This window comes from Paralichthys olivaceus, chromosome 1, assembly GCF_024713975.1.
Source record: "Paralichthys olivaceus isolate ysfri-2021 chromosome 1, ASM2471397v2, whole genome shotgun sequence".
Lineage (NCBI taxonomy): Eukaryota > Metazoa > Chordata > Actinopteri > Pleuronectiformes > Paralichthyidae > Paralichthys > Paralichthys olivaceus.
Genome location: NC_091093.1, coordinates 7,833,317 through 7,850,176, shown reverse-complemented (window position 1 = coordinate 7,850,176; position 16,860 = coordinate 7,833,317). Strand labels below are relative to the sequence as shown.

At 40.4% G+C, this 16,860-nt stretch overlaps 1 protein-coding gene across 1 annotated transcript; it reads right to left on the bottom strand.

The window, feature by feature from the left end:
* Positions 1-1,213: 1,213 nt before the first annotated feature.
* LOC109624894 (synaptotagmin-4) lies at positions 1,214-12,176 on the bottom strand. Its single transcript, XM_020079813.2, has 5 exons — positions 12,022-12,176; positions 9,364-10,367; positions 4,764-4,935; positions 3,316-3,482; positions 1,214-3,223 (listed from the first exon to the last, which is right to left on the bottom strand). Exons 1-5 carry the CDS (start codon positions 12,041-12,043, stop codon positions 3,074-3,076), a joined length of 1,515 nt encoding a protein of 504 aa, XP_019935372.2. The 5' UTR covers positions 12,044-12,176; the 3' UTR covers positions 1,214-3,073.
* Positions 12,177-16,860: the final 4,684 nt, after the last annotated feature.

Here is a 16,860-nt window from a genome sequence, read left to right as displayed (position 1 = left end):
TCCATCAAAACAAGCATGTAAACAGTCTGAGTGAGAGTAACGAGTAAGGTTCATCAATCCCATGTCCCGTATAGGAAGTTTGAAAAAAACGTAATCACTCATCTTATAACGTTTTCAGTTCAGAGCTGAAGTTTCATTGGACAGGACTAACTTTACACTGAAATAACTGATGTAAACACACTGACTGAATGTGTTTCAATCAATAGATCAATCTATCCTGTCTGTTCTGCAGTTGTCATATGTGTCACTGTTATACTGTTGGTAGATCACTGTTGTTAATATGTTAACGTTAGTTGATATTGTTTGTTGGCTGCTGATGACGTAGAGAGTGGTGTCCCAATTCCTAGGGGAAGATTTTCTAGCCCTCTCCCTTGTGGCTCTGTTCAGAGGGGACAATCCCAGTGAAGGGCACTTCATGTGACAGGGTTGGGCCAAGGGAGAGGAATTGGTACAGGGCATTAGTCTTTAGAGTAGCTATAGGCGGACAGTACTTTCAACATGCCCACTGCCTCAACGACACATTAACCAGCCGTTTTTGCTAACTGATACCATATTATACATTGGCCCAGGCCAGATATTTATATTTAGAGGCTGGTCTTCTACTATTTCACTTCAGAGGATTCTGGGAACTCAAATACCATAAAATTAGCTCCTCATTGACCTCGCTGAGGTTTCAGTGACTGTGGTCACACAACAAGCTGTGATGGCAAGTTGGAAAAGTTGAACCATCACCATTAAATTAAATGACTGGAGCAATATAGCTGTTAGCAGGGTTTATGACTCTCCCAGAGCTTTAAAATGCATTAAATGACCACATGTACAAAATAGTTTTAACAAACATTTTGTTGAAAGACCTTTTTCAGAGAGTAAATAGAAGAAGCAAGTTAATAACATAACATGTTGAAACTCAAAGCCAGTGTATGAAACAGGCATTGAAATAGGGAGTCATCATTTTCCAACTTAACATGCACTTCATATGTTAATATGTTATGTTCTGTGTTTCATATGCAGCAAGTCTCCCATGACGACAAGCCATGACGATGTAACTGTGAGCCAGCAATCACAGTAACTGTAGCCTGAAGCCATCATTCATCTAAACCTATGTTTCCATACTGTAACATTTCAAAATAACAAAAAAGAGCATGTATCCAGTATATTTACTTGGATAACTAACTAATATATAATATAATTTTCTCACACACTGGACAAAATATCTTTAAATAATATAACTATTTATTTCAAATTCTCTGAAATGATTCTCTCTCATAAGCAAGGACATTCATATACAGTTGACACAATACATGCCACAGGCAGGCATCAACATGTTCAATATACAATACATAGAAACACAACAATCTAGAAACAAAAAGAATGTTAAGTGCTAGCATTAAAAATATGTGACATCTGCCAAATAAATGATAAAACATGATATTTTTAAACCTTCTCTTCGGGTTATGCTTTAAATGTGTCACATAATTATGACTGAAAATGTTAGAGAAAAATACTGACTATATGTTTTCTACATATATTAAAGCTTTTGAACCAGACACATATCAGTGTAGTGCTTTGAAGGAAACTCTATATTGGTTTCAGGTCTAAAAAGAAGATACAAAAGTAATATCTCTATTCTCACTGATTAAATAGAAACTTTTTATGTTGCCCGAATCTACAAATGTGTCTACGTGTGTTGGTCTGGCATCAATTGACTGAATGTGAGGATTAACTAGTTACTTTTGACTGCTTTATATTAATTAGATGAAAAGCTGTCTTAGATGACCTCACATATTTTAGTTCTCATCATCATCAGTTTGCATCAGCAGGTCAACTGCAGACAAAAGGCATCAGAAAAATACTAAGTTGTTTCGGCAGACGCCATGTTTATCATTGATGTCAGTGCCTGAAGAGAGGACACATGTTTGCCCTTGTGTGTTGGCAGAAAATAAAACATTGATTCTGCATGGAATGTGAATCGGGATACTAGTAAGGAGAGGTGGACAAATAATGGCACAGTAATACACCACATCAAACCACAGGCAGAGTGGCAACATAAGTGCACCGTAACTCAACAAATGTCAGAAAATCCAACAACTTCTATTGCAGGCTAACATTATTTTTGCCTCTGGACATAATATAAACATGACTACAACATAAGCACAGACTGCATCCAGTACATCCAGAATAGTACACTTCATAGACTACAGTTTTAAGAAGTCACAGTGGAAATGATCACAAAGGCAATGCAGGGATGCAGAATACTGTTGATATGGAGAAAACTGCTGCTGATCCCTCCTCGCACCTTCTAATGGTCAGTGCTTCTTCCTCTACAGCCCTATAGATGCACACGGACCATCTGGATATTGTTTCTCCTGAAAACAGCATCACTAGTTACAGTAATTCATATGTTTATAAATAACATTAAAAACAAAGTTAGAATATGGTAGCTACCAAAAAACCCACACCATAGCTAAAAATAAACAGACTCAAATAAATACTTTGAAAACAGGGGAGCCATTTACATCCTAGTCATATTATTCCTACAATAGACTGCAAGTAAAGATGGACGACATGTCTCCACTTCCACATACAATCCAGAAATGAATCCAAAGTATCCCTGATAGGAACGCTGCGATCGTGGGGTGGAGCCACGGTAGCGAGGTCCCATTGAAACCAAACTTGACTAATCACAAATCTGTGTCAATTGTAATTCATGACGTTTCAGCCCATTTTTATAGCATCAAAGAACAAATTAAATCCGAATTTACTGATAAAAGACAAACATTTCAAGATATAAGATAAAATAAGAACTCAGGTGATAGAAATCATCTTTCAGAAAATGTTATTTAATAATAATTTTGACCTTTTAGTTTAATCCATGTCCCATCATTTAATATAGAGGATGCAGAATTTATGACCTATACTGCAGTCAACCACCAGGTGACGATGGAACGCTTTGGCTTCACTTTTGGCGAGCTGCCATGTCGTCCATCTTTATATACAGTCTGATTCCTGTGTACAAATAACTGCAGCCCTGGGAAACTCGCTAGGCAGAAGAGAAAGAGTCAGTTCATCAGCCCTACAGCATATCTGATTGGATGGCGTGCCAGCGAGCCGTTTCTATTTGCCCCCGACTGCACATCTCCTTCCAGTGTCCCTGTCCCGCCTCTGAGGCATCACTGCCAATCAGCACACAACCCAAAATGCTGCTCTTAGTGTAGAGACGGCCCTGTAGATACAGAGATAACTGCATTAAAAACAACAGAAATAAGGAGAGATTCATTTGCAGCATATTAACACAGAGGATGTTGATGGTCGTACCTGCATGATAATGAATTCAAGGATCAATGGCAACTGAGTGATGTCACCAGGGGGCAGATCAAACAGAAACGGAGCGTTCCACACAGGGTTTGGACCACTGACTCCTTTAGTCTCCTTGGTAGCAACGACTTTGCCATCCTGACGCAGGTTGATCACAACGTAGTGGTCTGTGGAAAGCAATCACATACACAGTCATGATATTATCTATTTATATTGGTTGTCTTTTCTTTTTAGGAAATAAAAGGTCTACACATGTTGATTTAAACCCTCGTTAACCTCTCTGAAACCATGTCCACCATCACTGTTCTAAATCAGCATCATCACTTGCAAAATATAATTTCCCCTGTAAATCCTTCTTGCATGTCAATTGGATTTGCTGAAAAAAACAAAAAAAACAATGCCTCACTGTCCGATAAGAATCACACCTCTGCAGAAAGCATTCATTTTCACAAAAAACATTGAAATTCACAAGCAACACTCAACTGACCACATCTCAAAGTGTCTCAAAGTGTCAGGTCAGGAGTGTGAAACTAAATCATCACAGTTGCTTTGTTTTTGCAGGAGCTCCTGTTTCCTCCTGTCTTCAGCAGCATCATCACGGCTGAGCCTCAAATCAGATGCAGTGAGATGTGATGCAGACAGGAGGGGAAATGACACTGGGCTGATCAGATCCTAATCTGATTACACTACAAACCAATCATGGATCTGAGTGATTGTGGCTGGAGAAACAGAGGAGAATACAGATAGGGGCACTACGAGCTGTTTACAAGTTTTTATGTGCATTGCAACTTAAAGTACAAGGTTACTCATCTTAAGTATAATAACTAATGCTAATACAATATATATTGATACATTAAAATAAACAGCATTCTAATATGATATTGAATCTGTTAGAGAAGAAAAAGTGAAGTTAAAGAACTCGTAACTGCTAGATGTTGTATAATGTGCCCTCTTGTGGTAGTATGAATAATGAAAGTTCTTTCTCAGACAAGCAAACTCTTCAGCTTCAATTTTGTTTTTCAGAAAAAGACGTTTGACGTCACAAACGCATTGATAATGGAGGTACTCTCACCTCGCTGTGTGCCAAAATGCAGAGTCATTTGACCCTGGAGTTAATGCTTATTGTATTCAATCCCATTGCAGACAAAATCCAGATGTTCTTGGGTGTTAGTCGATTTTTTCATTGGAAGAAAAGGTGTCCAACTTTCACACCCCATCTGCTTCCAATAGTCAACATTGGTTCTTTCTCAACCATGACCACAATCTTCCCATAACCATATCAGAGTAATTATAGCCACTTAAATGTAACCATACACTCACAACAGAGGAGGAACCATTTAAACCTAATGTGCCATTTAAATCTGAGGTATTGTCCAGCAGGTTATCTTGTGGGTGAATCAGATCTGAAAACACATAAGAGCCTATTTTATTGCGTATGAGGTCCTCACCTGGAGCTCCTGGGATCCGTGTGAGCTTGGCCAGATTCTCAGCCTTTCGGACCATCACCTTGATGCGCTGGGCCAGCGTCTGGTACTGCAGCAGGATGAACAGTTGGCCCAAAGCCCGCGGCACACACACCGAGCTCTTCCTGTGGCCCAACGCTTCTAGGGAACTCACACTCTGAGGGTGGGAAGATAACAAAACAGTTACAGAAAATGTGAGAGATTTGGCAAACGAGGGGGATGTCTTCTTCACCCAGCAGATGTTCCCTTCACCCAGTGGGTAAAAGAACAAGAGAACAGAGCATATAGAGACTGTAAGTGCTCTATGTTTCTATGGTTCTGTAAATTATCCTCATCTGAAGAATTTTTCCATATATCCATCCAATATAATCTGTTTTTAATCCTGAGGTATCTTGGATTAGCCTGCTGGATTTAATCTGCATCACATTTTCAATTACTTCCAGCTGATTCGTCATCATTGTCGCTGATGTGACCACCCATCCTAAAATAATAGACATTTATGCAGGAAGGCACATAAAGGTAATCACTAATAGTACTTTCTGATTTCATGTCAGTTCTCATTAGCTTGCATTGTTTGGGGTGCGGTGAGTCACTGTCTGTCAACTGGCTGAGTGTCGGCCCGCCGGCGACTCTGTAAGGCCCGGGCAGCAGAGTGTGAAGGCGATTTCACCCAACAAGTGAGTTTCGCTTCACTGACTGTCTGTCACTTGCTCTTCGCCTCAGAGACCATCACTCACACACTGCCTTTTAAAGGAGGAGATGTTCATCTGGGAACACACACACACACACACACACACACACACACACACACACACACACACATCTCTAAACAAACCTTGAAGCTGCAGATAGAGATTTGTTTTTCAGGAAAGTTTGAAGTTGAACGATTATCTATCACAGGGGTTCCGAAACCTATTACATGCCATGGCCCCCCAAACAGCATTAGCTTCTGGCCGGGGACCCCCTTTACAAACCCACAGACAATGCTACAAAATATGTAAAGAAACATCAACTCTTAGAATGTTTCTTCTTATGTCATGAATGATGTTTCGACTGGTAGGCAATCAGAAAGATGAGCATGGCAAATAACATTTCGATATGATATACTGTATTACTATAAATTATATTTTACAATTATAATTTAAAAAAAATATTAGATTATAATTTATGATAATGATTAAAAAAATAATTGGATTCTATTTTTTCATTTTTGCTTTTTTTTTTCTTATCTTCCCTCCAATTTCCTGAAAAACACTGATCTATCAAACTTGCCTGAGTTTCGAGTTGGTGCTGCTGACGTTCAGGTTGCTTATAGAAGCTTCCCAAAAATGATATGGTTTAGGTCTTTTTTGTATGCATTGTCTTATTTAAGGGGCCTCTCTAACTAAGGATTGCAGTAGAGTGAAGATTGTCACAGACGTATGTGCAGTGTCTCTCTCCCTGTTATGTACATGGTGCATTGAGAGACAAAGAATATTTTCTTCATTTAGGTTGAAATCTGTCTTAATGTTGGGAAGGCAGCACTCAATGATGCAAAATATAAAAATGCATTCAAGCAACAAGTCTTTTTTGAAAATGTAAGGATGAGAAAGTACTCGTTTAAAATGTATGAGTAAAAGTTAAAAAGTCATCAGAATAATAAATACTCCAGTACTGATACCTTAAAAATATACTTTACAAGTACTTCCCACCTCTGAGTATTTGTAGACCACCAAGGCTGAATTAGTAAACCAGATAACAACTGTAGGAAGGTACATAATATCTACTGTTTCTGAGACAGACAACATCACTGGTTTGGTGAGATGAGCCAAGGTTTAGATATATTTTTCCAAAACAGCCACATGAAGAGTAATGGTATGTGGCCACTCTAACGTGGGGGGATTATAATACTCCTTTTTTGCAAGACAGCTCAGATTTGGTGCACACATTTAACATTTAAGAAATTACATCCTTTTTGACCTCCTTTGAGGAGAAGGTACACCTTTAGACATTTAGTCACTGCTTTCTCTTCTCATACTGTGCACTAGTGTTTTGTGGGAAGCAGCAGAAATGGTGATTTGATATGAATTATTAAAATGAGAAACGTCACATATTTAAAAATTCTAAACCTGACACAGAACTGTGATGCATCCCTATAGGGCTTCAAAATTTGAGACTATTACATGGCACAGTATCTCACTGTTCAACAAAGACATTCTTCTTTACATAAAATGTGAATATATAAAAATGGAGGAAACTGCTTCCACAGCTGGAAGTGAAACTCATTTGTAATGGGACTGTAGAAGTATGTTCTGCTGTTATTATCTAGTAACCCTGTTCACTCTAGATATCTTGGGTGACATAACTGGACCCAGCAGACTGATTATGAGTCATCTAGTAATCTCCACAGGGGAAATAATTATAATGCTGACAAAGTTCTCCCTGAGGTTTTACTTCATTTAACCTTCATTTACGTAGGAATCAGCTGCTCAATATACTGCTGCTCTATTCTTATGCTCACAGTCTATCAGGCACTGCAGCAGCTAAGCAGCTTAGCATACAGTGGCATAATGCATCCATTCAAATGTCCCTTTCAGACTTTCTCCGGATGGAAACCTTTCAGTCACAGAAATAATAACTTCAAGGTTACTGCCTCCTGCTTACAAAACAGTGAAATAGTGATGTTGACTGAAACCTATGTTATAAACTCAAACATAAACTTATCAGTCCTATATGTCAAGGCCTTCACTAGATCCAGAATTGTATTTGGATCTGCACCAAATTGCACGCACTCATAAATATCAGTCTCCACCTGACATTTTCCGATCAAGACCCATTAATTACTAATGTCCTATTTCACAATGTTAAAGAGAGTGAAACTCAATTCCTGGATACGCCCCCTGATCCAGATCAGTACCAAATGTAATGAGTTCTTTCCTGACCCACACATCCTTCCATCAGGTTTCATGGAAATTCATCCAGTTTGTATGTAATCCTGCTAACTAACTATCAGACAAACAAATGCAGATGAAAAAAAACATAACCTATGATAACACAAGTCTACACTGATTCACCTTTTCCTCGTTCTATTGCCAGTGTAGATGGATTAAAGATTTTACTGTAATTAATATTTTTCTGTATTCCAAATGTTAATCACATGATCTTTGGCTCATAATAAAAGCTGAAGTTGGTGGACACTTTAATGCCGACCATCCTGACAATCAATAACAGTGAGCTCGTGCTCCAGCTCCTCTAGAACTGAGACTGCAGTAATGCCAACCCCCCTGTTCCCATGAAATACTGAAATGATGCACAACACTCCAGCTGGACCATTGACACAGATTATAAGACCTGGTGTTTCACTATGAGTCCAGGAAGTGGCTATATTAAAAGATGCAGTCACTACTGCACAGCCTCATTACACTCACCCACTCTTCAAACTATTATCCAGATTGCTAAACAACCCGCACGCTTCCACGGCAAACCTCCTGCTCCACGGTTACACATTCTCTCTGAGGTCATTGAGGATGAGGAAGGTGATGCTGTGTGTGTGTGTGTGTGTGTGTTTGTGTGTGTGTGGAAGGTAGGGAACATAGGGGTAGAGGTGAGTGCACTGCACACAAATTTTCCCGTTCCTGTAAAATGGTAGACATACTTCTGGCCCTCTCACCAAGCCACCACCATGACTGACTGACCAATGTCCAGTGAAACATCAGGACCCCCTCCCATTAAAAGCCTGTTATTAACGCCCTCTGGCAGTGTTTCAATAGAGCTGCAGAGGGCACTGCGTGGGCACGCTGCCAATTCGCTGCACTCTGCTTGTTTGCTCTGCAGCTGCTAACAACCATGTCGCCATGAAAAACATCAGTGGAAAAGTGGCTAATGGGAGAACTGATTAGATGCTACATTCCTTCATGGATAAAGCATGATTATGTGCTATTTATAGTCCTCCGTGTGTAGTTTATCTATCTGTTAAATCAACTGAAAATGTCAACTTTGTTCAAAAGATTTTTGAAAGAAATAATATAGTACATACATTAAGAACAGGGAGAGCGGTCAGTCACCCAGAAGCGTAGTAATAGGAGTAATAATCCCAATGACCCACCATGACACACAGAAAGTCCACAGTGCTTTAGTTTATACTTAAGGGCCGCATGGAGAACTCAAGGACCTCACCCAGCATGTCCATGTCTCAGTTCTTTGTTTTGTGTTTGGGTCTGACTTTGATTTGACCATCAAGGATAAAGCTGTGTAGCAGTTTGAGTTTCAACCCATGCTAACAATCTGTGTCTAGCCATCGCTGTAATGAATCCAAACTGATTACAAGTTCTCCATTTACTTTGGTCAGCTATATTTAATCAATGAGGTTTTGGTGTAGATCTGGTTATGGACCAAGTTCTCTGTTGGTTTTTTGATGTCACCTCTTCTGACTGTGCTGACACTGCACAGGTTTGACAGCCCAGTTGCTGATGGGGTGAGTTTGAATTAGAGGACCCTCCTCCTGAAATCTGTTTGAATTGTTTTTCATTGACCTTTTGATTGTTTGCTTATTCCATGCATTTTTTTAAGACGTTTGTCAAATCGTTAAATAAAATCACCATGTTACCTTTTTCAACTTGCTTTTAGTCGGGCTGAGCTGCTTGGTGTGAGTGGTGGTGACATCAGGCTCCCAGTCCATCTGCTCACAGGGCAGCTCCACCACCCCCAGTGCAGCCTCTCTTAGGCCTGAGAAGTCCCTGCTGTAGACGGCCAGTCTCAGGGTGCAGGTGCGCAGCTCCTCTACAGAGCCCACCTGCAGCACAAAGCTCTGACTGTGAAGGTCTGGGCTGAGGCTGCGGCGCCGAGAGGCAGTCTGCTGAGGGGAGGGGCAGAGGGGGGGAAGGCTGGTTCGAACAAACACCCCACTACGTCTTCGACTGGCCCCTGAGAGCCCCAGGATGTTGACGACCAGGGTGCCGCAGGCGGAGGAGAAGAGCAGGGAGAAGTGCAGGAGGGGAGCCGGCTTTGTGGGGATGGAGAGAGAGTTAGAGCCGTACTGTGATAGACAGGGCTGTGCCTGCAGGGTGGGGGCTGCGGCAGCACCAGCAGTCAGTCGAGTGCTCTCGCTGTAAAGAAAACTTTCACTGCTCACTGTGCTTCGCCGACCCTTCGCTCGACAAGATTTGGACACCAGACTCAGCTTAGTGAGGGAGGGCAGAGAGGCTCTGCCATGACTCTGAGGTTTTCTGGGTAAGCAGGGAACAGCCGGGGAGCTGAGGCGCCGCATTGGGTAAGAGGATCCACGAGACGGCACCAGCTCAGTTGATCTGGTGGGGCTGGGGTCAAAGGGCAGAGCAGTGACGTCATCCTCAGAGGGAGAAGAGCTGCTCTTAGAGGAAGGAAACTCCAACACGTCTCCATCCAGCTCCTCATACTGCTGCTTAACAGGCTGCGTACACGGAGATGGAGTTAATGTTACAGTCACCCTCTCAGCAGGATGAGGAGACAGGAAAACTGCCTCCTTGTCTTCCGATGAAACACTCTTCCTCCTGCGACAGCAAAGGACGCAACCGAGAACCAGACAGTAGCAGAACACGGCCAGACCCACAGCCAGCAGGATCTGCAGGTGAACTATAGAGACAGAGCAAAACAAAGCAGTCAGGTCTGAAAACTGTGTCAGTGGGATGAGAGAGAATCTGTGATTGATGAGGAACTAAAGCGAAAAGAGAGATAAAGGTGGTCAGATCATCACAAGCTGAGCAGAAAGATCTGAGGACATCTGACTCTAAACATTATCTTGTGGTGTCTACACTCTGTGTCCTTGATGAAATTAAAGAGGAAATGTCCTGGAGTCATAATCATAATTTTATAAATGACATTGTCAGAGTCATTGTTTTGATCCCAAGCAGGAGCAGAGAACATTAAGTGCATTCGTGTCAATTTCCTCGGTAATCAAATTGTGTGTGTGTGTGTGTGTGTTTGTCCCATTTTGTTCAAATATCCTGACATACTCCTAGTAATATTTAACTAACGTGAAATTGTTAATATAGTAAATACTACTTTTCTGCGTGAACTCATGACGGCGTTACAGAGAGTGAAGCTGTTGACGCTGGACCCTGATGGTCATGTAATCAGACATTAAGGGTGTGCTGAGATGACTCATCCATCACGCACACCGGAGGACAGTGGTGAAATCAAGGTCAGAGAGCTGTGAGCTTCAGCCTGTGACCTTAGTGAGGCACACAACCAGCAATTACAACCAAAATCATTTACTGATAAATGCTTGTTGTTTTGAGGTGTTTATACTATACATCCATATATAGATAAAAATCCATCACTTAAAAGGGAGGAATGCTATGGTTTTACTCATTAATTAGCTTAAGCTATAGGAGAAGTCATCTGAGTGCATCACATCATTGATAGGAAGAGATGTATTTAATAAGCTAAACACTGAGGATGCAACATTAATAAAAGCCATATGTGAATCCCCACATCATCACCAGAGGCTCATCAGAGAGTGCATGCCCACTGCAGGAGGTGCATCCTTAAATGATTAGATCACTATCAAAGTGTTGGTGCTATAACAGTCAGTGCAGATCCACCTCAGCCTCCTTAAACAGTGTGTGCAGGAGCAGGATGTAGCTCAGCCTTCATTAACAGATGGAAGTACAGATGGGCTGACTGCTGCAGTGGATGTTAGAGGAGGAGGAGGAAAAAAGGGGGGGTCACTCTAAAATATGAGTCAGACTGACCAGCCAATGGACTCTGATGATCGCAGGCCAAATGAGGTAATGATGAAACATGAGCAGAGCAAATTCAGCATCGAACACCGAGGGAGGTGTCTGTTTTCTTGTAAACTTTAATCAAGCATGTGGTAATAACAACAGGAGAGAACACACTGCAGTGCGGAGCTTATTCGAACCACTGGTTAAAATAATCAGTTTTGTTTGTCGACACAAGTCTTGGTCCTTGTTCATACAAAGTTATCTAAAGCAAACCTTCCCTGTGAGCCGCAGCCTCTCTCCATACTTAATTAAAGCCTCACTTGTGCATGCTTCTTTAAGTGCCCCCTACCACTTTTACAGGATAAATTATAATTCCTTTATAAAAAATCTCTGCCAGGTACTAAGAGTAGATTTTTCTTCCTGCAGTAAAATGCAGGTGCAGGCTCCACAATAAAAGCAAATATTTTAAACCCCAAAAAATGAATAATGAGATCACAGAAGAAAACAAAAGGAGTAAAAGTAAGAAACACACAGGCACAAGAAGATTTAAGGCTTCCTACCTCCCAGAGTGTACTGCGACATGGCCCCTCACAGTTTGATATGTTGTGTGGAGTTGAGTCGGTGTGAGGGCTGTTTATGAGAGTGCTCCCCCTCCAGTGCGCAGGGACCTGAAGCCTTCCAGCCAATAGCTTCATCGGGTGACTGAGCTTTTGTTTCACAGTGGCAGGGAGGCAGAGAGGCTGCACTGCTCAGCAGCTCAACCTACCAGCGCTGCATGTGGAGCCCCGTCATTTTATTACTGTAATTAGGTCTACAGGTCCTCTATAAGAGTCATAGAAGATAAATGATGACAAAACTGATGGACACCTCTCACAGGGTAATATGGTATATTTCATAAAATCAAATAATGAAATTAAATTATTTCTACGACAAATTGAAATTCAGGCAAATTAACAATGTTATACTTAATTGGTACGAGGGTCAAGAAGAACCTGCAAGGTGAGTGTCATGTGACAGACACTACAGATTAACTAATCTGGTGCCATGTTTACTAAAGTTGTTGCCAGCTGATTGCCATGTCTGTGAGAGCTGCCACAACATTATCTCAGAGTACACACGTAGGTTTGCATTGTGATGTCTGTGACGTAGGTGGTTGCTAAGAGGCAAAATACCACGATGTTGTTTCTGGTCACAGCAGCAACATCAGCTAAAGATTCATGTAATTGCTATAACAATCATCCTGCAGCCGCCACACAAATGGTGAATGCTCTTTATTTATTTAACACTTTTCTTGTCTTGATGACAACTCAAAGCCGACACACAGTTTTGCCATTCACACATTATAGCAACTGAGAGGTGACGCATACCCTGCATATGTTGTACATAGGCTACATACTCAGGCCTATATATACACACACACGCTTTATACATGATATTTGTCCTGTCAGAGTTTCATAATGATACTACAATTTTTACACTACATCTCTTATGATCTTTTGAATCATTGTATATTTGTAAAGCGGTGTGCAGCGTTCTTTGTTCCAAAATCAATCTACGAGTTTGAGTCATTTTGCACAATATCTAAAATCTCACCCAGGGCTTCAACGTTGCTGTGGGTTTTAACACGATAAACATATTTCAGTAGTAATAGTAAAATATATTTGTGTCTTTGTGTTATGTTTAATTCTGAACAAAGCTGCTGGAAGTCAGGCCCAAGTGTATGAGGGAAATAAATTGTGATGGTAACTATAAGACACAGAAAAACTTTAAGGGATGCCTAAATAAGCATTTAAAAATAAGTAAGTAATAATAAGTAACATGCAATACTTAAGTGTAAGGAAATATAACAAATATAGAAAAATAGAAATAGAATAAAAACAAATATATACAGTGTAAAAAAAGAAAGTGCAGTGTGAGAATATGTAGTGAATGGATTGCACATGAACCATTGTATTGCACAGACAGAATGAATAATGCAAAGTTAAGAGGGTTAAATCAGAACTAAAGTCGAGTCCATGCTGACCTGCCTGTAGGCTACATCTGACACTGACTCTTTTCCTCTGTTAAGCTTTTCATTTATAAAATGTGGAGTGTGGTTTACAGAGAGCTTTGGACTAAAACAACTCATTTTTTCTACTACAGCAAATCTGAGCCAGAGGTTTATACCATGAAACTGAAGAGCGGATCAACAATTTAGTGTGTTCAAGGTTATTCTGTTTGGGCTTTGCAAAAAAAAAACACTGATATGATTTCATATGAAGACTGTATGTATATTTTCTATAAAGCATAACACAAAAGGTTTTGAGAAATATAACAATATTCAAATTTCATTTTCAGTCATCTTTTTAATTTACATAAATGGCTTGGTACAAAATGTTGATACTGAATGTATCTTCAAATTTATTATTCACACATATATATATATATATATATATGATATCCACAAATAGTAACTTAATCATGTTTTGTTGCTCATAATACACGATATGGAGCTCTTGCTGAAAAGCAGGGATTTAAGTATTTAACACAATGAGTTTACCTCATTATTTTTATTTGTCTATTAGCACCTGCAGAAGATGGGTTCTTGCCGTACACATGAACCAGGATCTCAAAGGAGCTTGAAGCTCAGTGGCAGACACTGCCAGGCACACGACAAGGTAGAGTTAAAGGAGAATTGATTCAAACACACTTACAGTCTTTTGGAGGTGGTTGGCGGGCACTGAAAACTTAAAAGTCACAGGCAGTAAAACTTGAGAAAAAGCTCAGCAGGAGGAACATGCAGAATGAAACAGGACTGAACTGATGACCTGACAAACACAAAGGGAAACACAGGGGAGGCCACACAGGTGAAACACATGAGGACAGGTGCACACAAGACGGGGAAACAGGAAAACGAAAGGAAGTTAAGCAAGAGACATATGAAGAAAGAAATTTCAAAATAAAACAGGAAATTAAGAACTTCTGTAGACTGACACTTTTTTGCTTTGATGAGAAAATTGTAATGTTCGTGATTTCTTTTACAAGTATATATTATCATCTATATCTTAGGTTTCAGTGTTTCAGACTAATATTGATCCATTGTGTGGTGGAAATTTATCTCGAGGACTTTGGGTCTTTAATAGAGCTCTGCAGAGGGTTTCACACTCAGCATGAATGCTCAGAGTGGGCATATCAAGAAGCTTAAAGCGTGGAGTGGTTTTTGGTTGTACATTTATCCAATGCCTTTTTTTTAGTGTTCCTGTCCACAAGGAGAGCCAGTGCTGGTTTGCTTTTAACTTTGAAAACAAGGCCTACACATGCACACACCTTTATCAAGTCTACTGTGAGTCTCCATCATTATATAATTAGGCTCTCAGGAACAGTCTTGGACGTCGCCTCCTCACTCCGGGTTCAGCTCTTTTGCAGTATGTTGATGATCTACTCATTGCCAGTCCCACACAGGAGCAATGTGAAACAGATACGATCACTTTGCTGACACATCTGGCTCGTGAGGGCCATAAAGTCATCCTCAATAAACTGCAGTTTGTTCAACAAACTGTCACGTTTCTGGGTCATGTCATCAGCAAGGACAGCAAATCCCTGTCTGATAAGTGTATAGAAGCTATTGTTAACACACCTAAGCCTGTGACTAAGAAACAACTAATGTCATTCATTGGTACATGTTCTTTTTGCAGGACGTTCATTCCTAGAAACTAGACAGACACCTTTTACTTTTTTACCCTTAACTATCCAATGCAATGACTGTTGCTATGCACTTGGCAGATGTAACCTCAGAGTTCATGTGCTTTCTTGATGATGATCCTCTTGTTGACCGTGATCTTTGCAGTAGCAAACTTCTTCTTTCATGCAGAAGTAAGAGCAGACAGCTTCCTGTGTTAACCAGACTACCCTCTGCAGAGCTCTATGAAAGACCCAAAGATAATTCCAGTCTACTTCAGGTCATTTTTCTTATTTTCTTGGCCGCATTTCCATTTTCATCAACCTTATTTCCACCAACAACAAGAAAAAGATGAATTTAGCAACTAGGTTGTGAACATAGAGTTAGACTGAGAAGCTTAGGTTTTTTCAGCTTTAAATGGGAGATGAAATGACTTTAGCTCAACACCCTGTCATGTTCTTCAACCTGTAAAGGCAAAAAACTAAGTACAGCCTGTGAACATGACGTGAAATAACACCCTTGTTGGCAAACAGTGACTATACATGAAGCCTGGGCTGTGTTATGCTATAAATATGGCTGTCCTCGGGCCAAAAGGGCTCATATATCTATAAGACTTATGTCGCTCCAGATTACACCAAACACCACCCCGGGTCACTTTTGTGTAGGCGGGTCAGATATCCACTGGTTTGAATACAGATGAATGAGCCTCCATCAGTGGGTGGAGCTTCACAAAATACACAGCAAATTGAAGAAAGATTTCAGGGAGGCTTCTGGAGATTGACACCAGACCTCTGTATGTGTTGATATCTCAGAATAACTATGATGCTAAGAACAGGCTCGGGTTGTGTATACAGCCAAAGATCCCAGTGTCAGTGTCGCAAATTGATTTTGTGGCATCCATTATTATACATTCACATAATATCAAGATTCATTTTGGGTGCAGAAAAGATCAAATCATATTTAATTCATAATAACTTGCTTTTGAAAGTATCATATTAAAGTTCTTCCTCTTGCCAAAGTTACATTATCTTTTTTTCCAGTGTAAAACATCCTCCCTTCCCAGCCGGATGTTGGATCAGTGTCAGTGTTCATTCTTGGTAACACTGTTTTCAGAGCCACAGTTTGTTTGTTCAATCATTCTTCTGTTTGTTGAACTAGTTTAACTAGAATATCTGCTCCAACATGCAAATTATTTCTATAAAACACAAGCTACTTGTCAAGCTCTGACGAAACTGTGTTTCCAGTATTTCACACATTCTAGATTGGTGATTTTGCACAGTTGTGTGTCAGAAGTAGAATTAGTTGTTGTACACTGTAGATCACATTTACAGCAGATATTTGCATTTGTCCTGAAAAGAAGCAGCTCAATAGATTGTCAGTAATATAAACTTTCCTCAGCTCTCCACCCTCCAACACACACTGACATGGACTGTAATGCCAAATACTACTTTCATAATTTCTGTGGCCGCTAGACCAACGAGATTTAAGTATTCACATTGTGCACCGTATATATTTACATGGAGGGGGGGTCCTCTCTGTGGAGGCCGCCAGATTTACTATCGTCCAAACTGGACAAACTAAAACTTTTTGAGTTTACATGACAACTGTAGTTCACCACAGGTTCTCCTTCATGTTGGGGAGGGGAGGGTGAGATGAGGAGTATTCAGCTGCAACATGCCACTTCACCTCAAGATGTCACTAAATTCTACACACTGAACCTTTAAATCACTGTTGACCTATA

Excerpts from the sequence above, each read along its gene's own strand:
- LOC109624894 (XM_020079813.2), bottom strand. The coding sequence starts at position 12,043 with ATGTCGCAGTACACTCTGGGAG. Across the intron at positions 10,368-12,021 it reads GTCGCAGTACACTCTGGGAG|TTCACCTGCAGATCCTGCTG; the intron begins GTAGGAAGCCTT and ends CTGTCTCTATAG. Across the intron at positions 4,936-9,363 it reads CTAAAAGCAAGTTGAAAAAG|AGTGTGAGTTCCCTAGAAGC; the intron begins GTAACATGGTGA and ends TCCCACCCTCAG.